General features: G+C 35.2%; 1 protein-coding gene across 1 annotated transcript; it reads right to left on the bottom strand.

Annotated features, from left to right (window-relative positions):
• Positions 1-1,924: 1,924 nt before the first annotated feature.
• LOC130857498 (mediator of RNA polymerase II transcription subunit 7-like) lies at positions 1,925-2,626 on the bottom strand. The gene has a single exon (XM_057743219.1). It carries the CDS (start codon positions 2,624-2,626, stop codon positions 1,925-1,927), a length of 702 nt encoding a protein of 233 aa, XP_057599202.1.
• Positions 2,627-14,224: the final 11,598 nt, after the last annotated feature.

Genomic DNA, 14,224 nt, shown 5'->3' with positions numbered 1-14,224 from the left:
AAGGAAACCATCGACAAAATGAAAAGGCAAACTATGTTTGAAATGGGAGAAAATATTTTCAAACCATACATTCAAAAAGGAATTAATATCCAAAATACATAAGTTCATATAACTCAATAGAAATGAAAAATAACCCAATAAGAAAATGGACGAAGGACTTTAACAGATATTTTTCTGGAGAAGATATTCAAATAGTTAACAGGTACACATATAGGTGCTTAAATCACTAATCATCGAGGCAATGCAAATAGAAACCACAATGAAATACATTCTCACACTTGTTAGGCTGTCTATGATCAATAAGCTAAGAGATAAAAAATGCTGGCAAGGATGTTTAGAAAAGGGAGTGCTTGTACACTGCTGGTAGGAATGTAAATTAGTATAGGCACAAAAACAGGATGGAGGTTCCTCAAGAAATTAAAAATAAAACTACCATATGATCTGCAATTCCACTGCTGGGTATATATCCAAAAGAAGTGGAATCAGTGTCTCAAAGAGTTATCTTTTCTTTCATGTTCATTGTAGTGTTATTCACAATAGCCAAGGTATGGAAACAACCTATATGTCTGTTGAGGAATGAATAGGTAAAGAAAATGTGGTATATATATACAACGGAATATTATACAGCCTTTAGAACGAAGGAAGCGCTGTCATTTGCAGCAGTGGGATGAACCTCGAGGACATCATGCCAAGTGAAATAACTCAGACAGAAAGACAAATACTGCGTGATATCGCTTACATTTGGAGTAAAAAAAAGAGAGAGAGTTGAACTTATAGAAACAGCAAAAAAATGATTGTCAGTTGCTAGGAGATGGGGAAAATAGGGAGAGGTTGGTAATAGGGTAGAAACTTTCTGTTACAGTTGATTAAGGTCTGAGGATAATGCATAACATGCTGACTATTGCTGATAGCACTGTACTGTATAATTGAAGTTCGCTAAGAAAATAGAACTTAAGTATTCTCACCAAAAAGGAAGAAATATTAAATATATGAAGTGATGTGCATGCTAACTCAATGAGGGAAATACTGGCACAATGTATATGTATATCAAATCATCACATTGTTCACTTTAAATGTTTTACAATTTTTTTTTTGTCAAGTATACCTCAATGATGCTGAAAAAAAATACTTTAATCTCACATTACAAATTACTTTTATTTATTTATGTATTGGATGCATTGGGTTTTTGTTGCTGTATACAGCCTTTCTCTAGTTGCGGGGAGCAGAGGCTACTCTTTGTTACTGTGCTTCTCATTGTGGTGCCTTCTCTTGTTGTGGAGCATGGGCTTCTAGGCACATGAGCTTCAGTAGTTGTGGCACACAGACTCAGTAGTTGCGGCGCACAGGCTTAGCTGCTCTGCGGCATGTGGGATCTTCCTGAACCAGTGTCCCCTGCATAGGCAGGCAGATTTTTAACCACTGCATCACCAGGGAAGTCCCCAAATTACTTTTTTTTTTTATAACTCTCCAGGGTTCCTCTCTTTTAATATACTATTCATTTTTAGAGATTAAGCAAATTTTGAAGTGAAATAAATCTAAAGATTTCATAATTTCACATTTATAAAGTTTGATGTCCTTTATTATCTATCATTCTTAAAGCAAATGACAAATCTACTTTTCAGGGATGAAAACCTGCTATTACTGAGGTATCTTCAAAGTTTACTGCAACTTCAAAAATAGGGATGTTCCACACAATAGCTGCAAACACTCTGCTTTTTAAAGTGATTACTCCTAATGTAGGCACACTCATTTACCTATGCTTGCCATAAAGTGAAATTACTGTCTGTGACGTCTCAATTGAGAAAGTTCGACAGTTACTGCTTGCAAGACTTCTAGTTATATCTCTTTTGAGATTCTCTAAAAGTGAATTAACTAATATATATGCTATTTACTGGGGGGAAAAAAGAAGAAAAAGAAACATCCTTCATGGTCTTTCATTCATTTCATCAATTAGGACACACAAGGCAGCATCTTTCTCTATAATCTGATCTCTCCTGTGACCTGAATTTTCTCTTTGTTGTTCATCCTGTCCAGCACATTTACTGTTATCATTGGCGTCCATTGGTTCAGTTTTTACTTTCATCCCTGCTTCCGAATGGGGCAAATCATCAGGCAAAGAAGCCAAGCAATTCTGAATCATCTCAATGACTCGTTCCAGATGCTTCTGAAACCTCTCGGCAGTCTCAAGTCGCTGATGTTTCTGCACCTCCATCATGACTCTCAAGGTCTCTCTTGCTTGGTGGGGTTGGTATTCATTTATGAGGTGATGCACATGTACAAAAATCAGCTTAAGATCTTCTAGCTTCTCTTCTCTTTTTATACTCCTGAGGCTCCTTATCAAGATATCTAAGAGGTCTAAGAAATTAATAAGGATAGACATATTGAGTTTTCTCAGTTCTTTCTTGTGATCAAACTGCATAGGATGAAGCCGTTCAATACCCTGACTTTCTAAAGGGCGGATGATAAGATCATCACACTGGAATTGGTTGCCAAACATCATGTAACTGTCCTTTATCGGAGGTGGAGGCTTGGGAGCGAGGCCTTCCTGAATATTTTCATCTGTATACTCCTTGATGTACTGCATTGGAGGGGGTGGGAGGGCGCTTACTTGCTGTGGCTCACCCATTGTGGAAGATCAAGAACCTCAGCTCTGGGTTCATGCTGGTAGCCGCCTTTACCACCGCAGCTGAACTCCCCCAAATTACTTTTATATCTAATGTTGCTACACCTTTTTTAAATTTTTTCAAGATCAAAGTATTCAGTCTTCTTGAAATCAAATAAAATTATTTGTCTCTATTGTGTTTTTTTGTGTGTCAAACTCTTCTAGTGTACTTTAATGTGTTATTTTTCATCACTAAAATACTTGTACATTTATTGGTTTTTGCAAATATGTTTCTCAAATTGTTTTGTGTTACTACCAGTTCATGGTAATGTGTTAAGCTTATGAGGGAAAAGCAAAATGATGAATGATAACATTGCAGCTTCTAAAAGGGTGCTAATAGCAAGAAGAAATTTTTACAACTTACAATTATCCTCCTAGTAAAATTACAAATACATATTATTTATATTTTAAGCAATGCTTGAGGTTACTTTTCCTCAAAGAAACACTATCATTTTATGTTAATTATATTGGGAGTTAATGTACTCATAAAATTTTTTACCTGTTAGGAAAAATGTGGAACTGATTACAGAGATAGAATGAGTTAATATATAGTTTTAAAAGGGCAATAAAATTACAAAATTATTTACTTATATAATTTCATGGCTAAGAAGACAAAAAAGGAGTGGACAAGTAAGAGAACAAGAAAATGAAAAAGGAGGAGGAAACAATTTTATTCCAGTTTCTAAGATAATTAAGGATTCATTTAAGTATAGTGAAATACGTCATTTGAAATTGTTGTTTGTTAGTGTGTCTACTGGGTTTTGACCTAAAAATCTGTTCACTTTTAACTACAATACAGAATATCTCTAAATTTCTCCAGTTGTATGAGCTTCAACTACCAATGCAATTCTGAAATAGATCCGAATTTTAGCTTTAAGCAATCTGCTTGCTTGTTTGATTGTACTTTTCATTATACTGTTCCCAGCCAAGACTTCTCTTTTAAGTTACAAAACATTCTGTTGGTTTTCCTTCACAGTTTACATGATTGGTTTTAAAGTGTTGCTTCAAAAATGATAGTTTAATGTAGTTGTTGCTAGAAATTTTCTTGCATAAGATACGTCAATTTTTAGCCTGATTCACATTTCCACAATAATTTAAAAATAAATATTTCAAGCATTTATATACATTCCTTTGTTTCATGTTGAGTGGCACTGATGTTGACTAGTGTATCGGTTATGGGTGGGGTAATGTTACTATACTGTTCACTATCAGGTTTATTGTGGAGATATCAACATTATATCAGTCATAGTCTTTGTCCTTTCAAATGGCATAGAATTAAATTCTTTTGCACATTTCACTAGTTTCCATTATCTCAAACTTTTTCTTTTTTAAGCAGCTCTGTTTCTCATTAAACATATCGACTTCACAAAAACTTGATATGATGCACTGAGAAAGACACAACATTATTTTTATGGCACTCTTGTCCAAAAAGCATAATCTTATTCCAATGATCTGAAAATAATGGACAATTCCACACTGAGGGACATTCTACAACATTTCTGATTTACTTTTCAAAACCATCAATCATAGTAAGGAAAGACAACGAAAGGCTGTGAAACTGTTACATAGTGGAGGAGACTGAAGATAAATAACTAAATGCCATGTAGAATTCTGGATAGGAACCTAGGATAGAAAAAGGATATTAATGAGAAAACTGAAGAAATTTGAAAAATCTACAAGTTATTTAATAATATTTTAGCAATGTTACAATGTTAATTTTTTGTCCTTAATAATTGTACTAGGGTCATGTAAGTTGTTAATATTTAGGAAAACATGACAAATGTAAGGGAACTCTTGGTAATATTCTTTCAGTTTTTCTGTAAGCTTATAATTAGCCTCATATAAAAAATAATGTAGTGTTTAATGTATGATACTTTAAAGTAGTCAACAGTGAGTGATATAAAACCACAAAGACCAAAATTTTCATTTTTTAATTCTCATGGGACATGTAATATTATGAGATAAGGAACAATTTCTAAAATAGCAAAGAAAAAAGAAATGAACAAATTACAGCAAGAAATTAAACTCAGCTCTGGGAATCAATGTGTGAGTGACCAAGCTTCCATCTGCCAGCTTCTTCTTTACCAGACTAGCATTACCTATGCATACCAGTGACAACTGTTTATTTTATGGGTTGTTTTTTTTTTTGAGGTATAGTTGATGTACAATAGTATTGATATATAAGTTTCAGGTGTACAACATAGTGATTTGCAATTTTTAAAGGTTATATTCCATTTATAATTAGTATAAAATATTGGCTATATTCCCTATGTTGTAGTATATATACTTGTAGCTTATTTATACATAGTAGCTTGTACCTTTTAATTCCCTACCCCATGATGCCCCTCCCCACTTCCCTCTCCATCCACACTGGTAACCACTAGTTTGTTCTCTGTGAGTCTGGTTTGTCATTCTCGTTGTTTTACTAATTTGTTGTATTTTTTAGATTCCACATATAAGTGATATAGTAGTTGTCTTTCTCTGTCAAACTTATTTCACTTAACACAATACCCTCCAAGTCCATCCATGTTGTTGCAAATGGCAAAATTTCATTCTTTTTTATGGCTGAGTAGTATTCCATTGCATAGATAGATATAGATATATAGATATAGATATACCTATACCTATACATAAACATATAGACATCACATCTTCTTTATCCATTCATCTCTTGATGATCACTTAAGTTGCTTCCGTGTCTTGGCTATTGTAAATAATGCTGCTATGAACATTGGGGTGCATGTATCTTTTCAAATTACTGTTTTCATTTTTTTTTGGATAAATATCCAGGAGTGGAATTGCTGGGTCATATGTTAGTTCTATTTTTAGTATTTTGAGAAACTGCTGTACTGTTTTCCTTAGTGGCTGCACCAATTCACATTCCCACCAACAGTGCACAAAAGTTCCCTTTTCTCCACATCTTTGCCAATACATGTTACATGTGGAATTTTTGATGATAGCCATTTTAACAGGTGTGAGATGGTATCTCATTGTGATTTTAATTTACATTTCTCTGATGATTAATGATGTTGAGCATCTTTTCATGGGCCTGATGATCATCTTTATGTGTTCTTTAGAAAAATATCTATTCAGGTCTTCTGCCCATTTTTTTAATCATATAGTTTGTTATTGTGATGTTGAGTTGTATGATCTATTTATATATTTTGGATATTAACCCCTATTGATCATATCATTTGCAAATATTTTCTCCCATTCAGTAGGTTCTCTTTTTGTTTGTTGATGTTTTCCTTTGTTGAGCAAAATCTTTTACATTTAATTAGTTCCCACTTGTTTATTTTTGTTTTTATTTCCTTTGCTTTACGAGACAGATCCAAACAAATATTGATACAATTTATGTCAGAGTGTTCCACCTATGTTTTCTTCCAGGAGTTTCATGGTTTCTGGTCTTACATTTAGATCTTTAATCCATTTTGAGTTTGTATGTAATGTGAGAAAATATTCTAATTTTGTTCTTTTACATATAGCTGTCCAGATTTTCCAGCACCATTTATTAAAGAAACTGTCTTTCCTCCATGGCATATTCTTGCCTCCTTAGTCATGGATTAACTGACCATAAGTGTGAGTTTATTTCTGAGCTCTCTATTCCATTTCATTGATCTATGTGTCTGTTTTTGTGCCAGTACCATACTGTTTTGATTATTGTAGCATTGTAGAATTCAGGGCGCATAATACCTCTGGCTCTGTTCTTCTTTCTCAAGATTGTTTTGGCTATTCAGGGTCTTTTGTGTTTTCATATAAATTTTAAAATAATTTGTTTCAGTTCTGTGCAAAATTACCTTAGTATTTTGGTAGGGATTGCACTGAATCTGTACATTGCTTTGGGTAGTATGGTTATTTTAACAATAGTAATTCTTCCAGTCCATGAACATGGTGTATCTTTCCATCTTTTTGTGTTGTCTTCAATTTCTTTCATTAATGTCTTATGGTTTTCAGAGTATAGATCTTTTGCCTTTTTAGGTCGGTTTATTCCTAAGTATTTTATTCTTTTTGATGTGATTGTAAAATGGGATTGTTTCCTTAATTTCTCTTTCTGAGAGTATTTTATACTGTTTTAATAGTGAGCACTCTTCCCTCTAAAATGGGGTGAGTAGTATCTGAAATTGACACCTGCAAAGATATGAGTTCCTTTAAAATAGGTGATGGATACAATTTACTAAACACCACTCTCTACATTGAGTAAGTTATACAAGTTACACATTGAACAAGAACTTTTCTGGAGATTTAGGCATTGGGCATTCCTGCCCAGTTGTGCTAGTCACCAGTAATAATTCCAGTTTATGTTTATTCCATCTGCCAGATTAGGTAAAGAAAAATCCATTTCTCAGAAGTACTTTCATCATAGAAAGGCTATACTTTAGACCAAATTGAAGTCTATTCATGTGGTCACACAACTTTAATATTTAATATTCTCACAATAACATCTTGGCCAGCTTATCTTTCTCACCTTTCCTAAACATTTTTTCTACCTGAGGCAGAAAACAAAACAAATGTTCCTCAGTAGTATCTGTAAATACCCAAAGTTGACAGGATATTTTATCAAATAAGTTAAAGTATTTCACTTTTACTTGCCATTTGAATGATTTTTCTTTCTTCTTCTCCTATCTAATAACCACTTGCTCAGGTGAAAAATAGGACACCAGTTGATTTGTTTATTCTGGGACATTAGCTGTCTAGAATCAGCTTAATCCAAAAGTTCCCAAATGCTGCTGCACTTAGAACTACCTGCGGATTTTATAAAAACCCCAATGCCCAGGCTGCACCACATCACAGCTAAATTAGAATGACTGGGGGCAAGAACCAGGGCATTAGAACTTAGAGCAACATTTCAAACAAAACACGGAAAACCTTTCTGCTGCAAAGGAGTTAAAAATTCTGAATAAAATGAAACAAACAATCTTTAAAAGGTTTTGCTGAGCTTACAATATATTAAGGCAAATCCCAGAAGAAGGGACCCACAAAGTCAATAATATACAAAAAATGCTCAAACTCATTAGTAATTAGGAAAATGCAAATTAAAACAATAATTACCTACTATTTCACACCTATTAAATTGGCAACAATTAAAAAAATAGCAAGAACTAATGGTAAGGTGTGGGGCAAAGGGAACTCTCATTCACTGCTGACAGATTTGTAAATTGGCACAACCCCTCTGGAGAGCAATTTCACACTCTCTAAGTGAAGTGGAAGATGCATATGTATTATAACTCAGCAATTACATTTCTCCAAGAAATGGCCACATGTTCCCAGGGAGACATGTACAAGAATGTTCATGATAGCATTGTTTGTAATATTGAGAAATTGAAAACAATCTGAATATTCATTTAGGAGAATAAATCAAGAAGTTGTTTTATTCACATAGCACTGCAATATATACTCACTAAAATGAAGGAACAAGGGCCTTTTGTAATAATATGGATAATTTATTTAAAAATACTGACTAAAAAAGCAAGTTCTAGATGATCATAAAGTATAAGATTAATATAATTTTAATGCATGCAGAATAAATTACATGCTGTTTGAAGACAACTCCATATAAAATAAAATATAAAAATTTGCATGAGATTTAAATGCCAAATGTGGAGTAAATGTTATCTGTAAGCAAGAACACTGGAGATGAGGTTTGGGAGGAATAAATTGGTGACTTCAATTCTATTTTATTTCTTTAACTCGGAAATAGATGCACACATGTAAATTATATTATTACATATATTTTCTTGTGCCTGAAATAGTTTACTAAGCAGTAACTTGCTTATTGTACACTTTAACTCCTGAAAATTTCCTGGTTCAATTTTGTACTTTTAGTTTTCAATTTGGAATCTCCTAGCCTAAGTAGTCAATAATTTCTGAACCCCTGTCTTTTAACATTATTTGTAACCTATAGTTATGACTGCCTAAAAGAAAGTTTTAATGCACACATTTTGAATCAGAATTGCTGATAGTTAAATCCTTTAAGCTAAAATTGTTTTTCAAAGTGAGTAAGAGAAGATTAATGTTTTTAGACTATTGCTATTTGCTTTGCTCCATACCACATCTAAAAGTTTGCAGATACTGTTTCTCTTACCACTGCTAAACAGAGAGACACCCATCAGAGAATTAAAGAATTTCTCAGTTCTACTCACTCACACAAAGAGTGAATTAGTTATCATATAGTTTCTGCCTGGAAAGTTTCTGACTGACACTCCAAGGGGCCCACAGGGGCAGGACCTCTGCCATTTTCAAAGTTATTGCCCCAGGCGATTCTGCCTTAAATGTTTTAATCCTGGCTTTCAATTCCAGTTTGTTATCAGTTGGATATCCCTTGTAATTGTTCTCTGTTCTGTTTCTGTTAATAATTTATTCACCCACATAGTTTTAACCAAAGTTGGTAAAATTAACCACAGGACTATTAATTAACTCTTTACACACTACTCCCTTTGTTGTATAGGTACCACCTGACATACTGCACTAAGGGGTGGGGGGGAAATCTTTCTCTTATTTCCAACTCCTAAAACATTTAATTATCAAGGACGATCTGGAAAAGCACTCTGATAATCTAGTATAATCTTGCTTCTCCTCGATACTGCAATGTCATTATAAAACTACCATATGACCCAGCAATCCCACTACTGGGCATATATCCTGAGAAAACCATAATCCAAAAAGATACATGTACCACAATGTTCACTGCAGCACTATTTATAATAGCCAGGATATGGAAACAACCTAAAAGTCCATCAACAGATGAATGGATAAAGAAGATGTGGCACATATATACAATGGAATACTACTCAGCCATAAAAAGGAACAAAATTGAGTTATTTGTAGTGAGGTGGATAGACCTAGAGTCTGTCACACAGAGTGAAGTAAGTCAGAAAGAGAAAAACAAACACTGTATATTAATGCACATACATGAGACCCAGAAAAATGGTACTGATGAACCTAGCGACAGGGCAGGAACAAAAACGCAGACATAGAAAACAGACTTGAGGACACAGAGGGGTAAGGGGAGGCTGGGACATAGTGAGAAGGTAGCATTGACATATATACACTACCAAATGTAAAACAGATAGCTAGTGGGAAGCTGCTGCATAGCACAGGGAGATCAGCTTGGTGCTTTGTGATGACCTAGAGGGGTGGGGTAGGGAGGGTGGGAGGGAGTCTCAAGAGGGAGGGGATATGGGGATATATGTATTCATATAGCTGATTCACTTTGTTGTATAGCAGAACCTAACACAGCATTGTAAAGCAATTATATTCAAATAAATATGATTAAAAAAATCCTCTATACGTAGGCCAATGCCATGTCTGCCATAAATATAGGTAGTTGTTCCAATGATAATGGAGTTTGAAAAATGACACTAAGCGGCACAGTAAAAAAATATCCAGTGTCCTTTAATACTGCTACATAGAAAAAGCTACAAAGAACAAGAGACAAAAGCAATTCTAACTGAATAGGATTATTTCCCTATCATTCAGGCTCCGGCAACCTGCTACATGTTATGAAGCAAGAATTCCATATGACCTTTAAGACACTTTCTTTGTTATGCTCTTAAGGTTTCTAACCTCCTGTTAAGTCCTAATTGCTTTAGAAAATCTTCTTATATACCTACCTGACACCAAGTATAGGTGAGAAGTCTGGCTGTATTCATGAATCTTTACTAACAGTTATGGTAAAACAAATTTGCAAGTTAAGCTTTTTAGCTGAATAATTTTTTTAGTGGTCCCATATTTTAGGCAGACTTTATCATAATTTGCAAGTTACTAATTTTACAAAAATCATTCTCTGGACCTTCCCAAAAGTAAAAAAAAAAAAAAAAAACCCAAAACCATTTGAAATTGACATATATGACTGCTATTGGTCAGAATTTTTATTACAAAAAAAAGTAGTAGAAAGAAGTTGTTAGAATTACAGATATTTCACAGAATTTTTCAGTCTGAGAAAATAAATTCTAGACTGAGATCCTAGAAATGACTTTCTGCCCCACACTGTAGAATTGGCTCTCTAAAAAGGCGTTTACTCTGCCGTGAACAGAAAACTACAAATTAGGGAGCCATTCCACTCCTGCAGTTTCAGGTCTTTGCAGAAACTGGCAAATGTGCTCTGACCAAAGATACAGCGCAAGATACATGAGGCACCCTGGTTCTTTTTCCATTTATCTGATCAAAATTATCCTCGGGTGCATATAATTGGTGGAATCTAAATTTCATTTCTAAGCCTTAGTAGAGTGAAAAGGAAATTATTTTTTTAAATGTGCGGGAGTGGTTTTGTTACCTGGTTGGTGTGCATTGTGTCAAATGGCTTCAACGGATGAGGTTAACTGAAGACCCAGACCAACAATCTCGGTCCTTGTGATAGCAAGCAAAGAATTGCCGACTACCATTTCAGACATGAGGAGGGCAAAGCAAAGCTTATCTAAGCTTTAGGTACACTCTGAGAGAGAGAGAGCGCGCGCGCTGTTTCTCCGAAGTGAAACCAGTTTTCCTGTACGGGCTTCAAGGGCGTTTTTTTGAGGCGCATTCTGCAGGAAGGCGGGGTGAGTGACAGGGGATCATTATTTGATTAACAGTCCTGAGCTAAGTGACAAGTTCACTATCGCTCATGCTCTCACCCCTGATTCGCTAAGAAATGCGGGGAGGCAGGAGGGGACTATATGTTGATTTTCTTATAATGATGGTATGATAGTTTGGGTTTACTATAGGTTATACGTCTCTCTGGTCTGGACATGCGCAGCTCGCAGCCGGCAGCCCAGGGAAGTTCCCTCGTGTTACTGTGCTCAGTCTTTATCAGGATAAGTTTGCCGCCCATAGGACCAAAGTTTAGCCCGCTCTGGGTGGAGTCAGGGGAGGGTCCTCAGATCTTTGGAGTGTGACTTAATTATTCCCCTTTTGTCTTTTCACCTCTATCACCTCCTTGCTGCTGTCTGACTAACTACATAATAGTTTGGGGGAGATTCTGTATTGGAAGGGCAAATAAAATAGGGCCAAGTAAAATCTAAAGAGAGTGACCAAATTCTGTAGGCAATTACAGTCTTCCAGATAAGATGGTCTTCAAAACAAATATTCACCACAGTTCCCACCTTTGACTGTTCAAAATCAAAATAACAGCAATAATACCTTTGAACATAATATTGATGTATTACAACTGTCCACATATAAATAAAAATATGTTCATCCCTTTCCCAAAAGGCAAGGTCCCAGTTTCATCAACCATTGAATACAGTTTCAAGTCTAGGACTTCTAATTAATGGCCTTTCCGATGTAAATTAGTCACAGACCTATCTCAATAATCTCTAAACTGTGTATTTAAGAATAAAATTAATCCCAGCCAGTACATCCTATACAAATAAAAAGTAGAGGAGTATGTTGAAAAAAATTAGCTAATATAACTAACCCATGGGTTATTTCTATGGTTTTCATTTCTTCAACTTTGCACAAGGTCAGAATTACTATTTGTACTAGCTTTTCTTGTCTTCTGGTTTAATATTCCCTTCACTTTCAATCAGCACTTCAGCTGACAAGGACTACTTAATTGGTTGGATGTCTAAACTTGCCTGAAAATTATGAACTTTTTTTTTAATATTACTATACGGTATTGCTGTTATCATGCATTAAGTTTAACCACTACACATGGAATTTCTTGTAGGTGCCTTAGATCTTCTATGCTTGTGTCTTATAATAGCAACAGTATTGCTCTTTGTTAATCAGAAGCAATCATTCCAGACTTAAGAAATCTCTTTTCCTGTTTTTCTTAAAGACATGAGAAGCCCCAAATGGCCATTTTGATGGTTAATTGTATGTGTCAACTTGATTGGGTTAAGAGATGCCCAGATATCAGGTAAAGCATTATGTCTGGGTGTGTCTGTGAGGGTATTTCTGGAAGAGATTAGCATTTGATTCAGTAGATTGAGTAAAGGAGACTCACCCTTAACAGTGTGGGTGGGCATCACCCAATCCTTTGAGTACCTGAATAGAACAAAAAGTGAGGGAAGGGCAAATTCTTTCTCTCTTCTTGAGCTGGGATGTTCTTTTTTTTTTTTTTTTTTTTTTTTTTTTTTTTTTTTTTTTCCCTTGAATGTTGGCGCTCCTGTTTCTTAGGGCTTTGGTCTCAGGTTGACTTACACCATCAGCTCCTCTGGTTCTCAGACCTTTGGCTTTGAACTAAATTGTGCTACTGGCTTTCCTGATCCTCCAGCTTACAGGTGGTAGATCATAGGATTTCTTAGCTTCCATTATCACATGGGCCAATTTCTATAATAAATTTCTCTCTCCTTCTCTCTCAATCTCTCTCTTTCTCTCTCCCTCTCCCTCTCACTCTCTCTCTGTATATGTATTTATATAAATAGATAGAGACATAGATTTATATATATGTATATGTATATATTATATATATATGATGTATTCTGTTTAGCTGGAAAACCCTGGGTAATATAGCCATTTAGCAATCACAGCTTATAAATTCAATAGAAACATGTTTTAAATCCTCTTATGGAAGGTTTTAATTTTTTTCCCTGTTATTGTAAGACCTCGAAAATGGTGGAACTTTAAATGTCAGATGTAAGAATATCAATATTTTGAAAGCTGGCCAGGAATCCTGAGTGGAAGCTGCCACTCTAGCTTGTAATCCTCATTCCCTTGGGTCCATGTTTCTAACCCTGGGAGAAAGAGCACTACATATTGATCTTTTGTTCAGAGCCTATATACCATGTCCCAAACCCAAATTATTGCCCCCCTTATAACAGTATTCTATGGAAACTTCCACTGTTCCTTCAGGCCAGCTGTTTTTGAGTGATGAGAAATATGGTAAAGCTAATAACCTTGTAAGCATGTGTTTATCTTCTTTCTTCTCTTTCTGTAAGGATAGTTTCTTTATCAAAGAAATATTCTGTGGGATATGTAAGTGAATGAGGATCAGTAAGGAGGCAAATGGTGGCAGAATGGTGAGCAAGGAAGGAAAATCCACCTCCATAATCCATCCCTATACCAATAAGAGAAAACAGGGCTCCTTCCATGGTGGAAGATATTCAATATAATCAACCTGTCATTGGTAGGCAGGCTGGTCCCTCTAAGGCATGGTACCATGTAAAAGGCTCTGGATTGCTGATAGTTAGCTCCAGTGAACAAGTTGTAGTGGTAGCCAATTCAGCCTTGGTTAAGGAAAAAAAAATACTAAGGAGCCCATGTATTGCTTCCATTCTTGCTACATTCAATTTGTCCATTAGCCCATCTAGCAAGAGTGTGGTAGTTGAAGAGTCTCACTGACATCTACAGGGAAGATCATTTTGTTATTTGATTATTGGGAGGTTTTTGGCAGTGGGTATCATTTGATGAGCATTCACTTGAAACATGCATATTTTCAGTCTGGGTCTACAATGAAAAGTTCTTCATCTACATACATTTTCCCCCAAACTTCCTTGGCATCAATATTACAATCTTGATTCTTCCAAGTTCCCAGATATGTTTGTGATCCCAGTGATGAAATGCACTTGAAATAAATTAATGATTACACAATAAATGCTGAATCAGTAACAGAAGGGATAAATGAATGAATGAATTAAGTGAATA

This window comes from Hippopotamus amphibius, chromosome 7, assembly GCF_030028045.1.
Source record: "Hippopotamus amphibius kiboko isolate mHipAmp2 chromosome 7, mHipAmp2.hap2, whole genome shotgun sequence".
NCBI classification, from domain to species: Eukaryota; Metazoa; Chordata; class Mammalia; order Artiodactyla; family Hippopotamidae; genus Hippopotamus; species Hippopotamus amphibius.
Note: the sequence above shows the minus strand (reverse complement) of the source record. Positions and strands in the feature narration are given on the sequence as shown.

What these genes read in the sequence shown, in the direction of transcription:
- LOC130857498 (XM_057743219.1), bottom strand. Translation starts at nt 2,626, where the DNA reads ATGGGTGAGCCACAGCAAGTAAGCGCCCTCCCACCCCCTCCAATGCAG.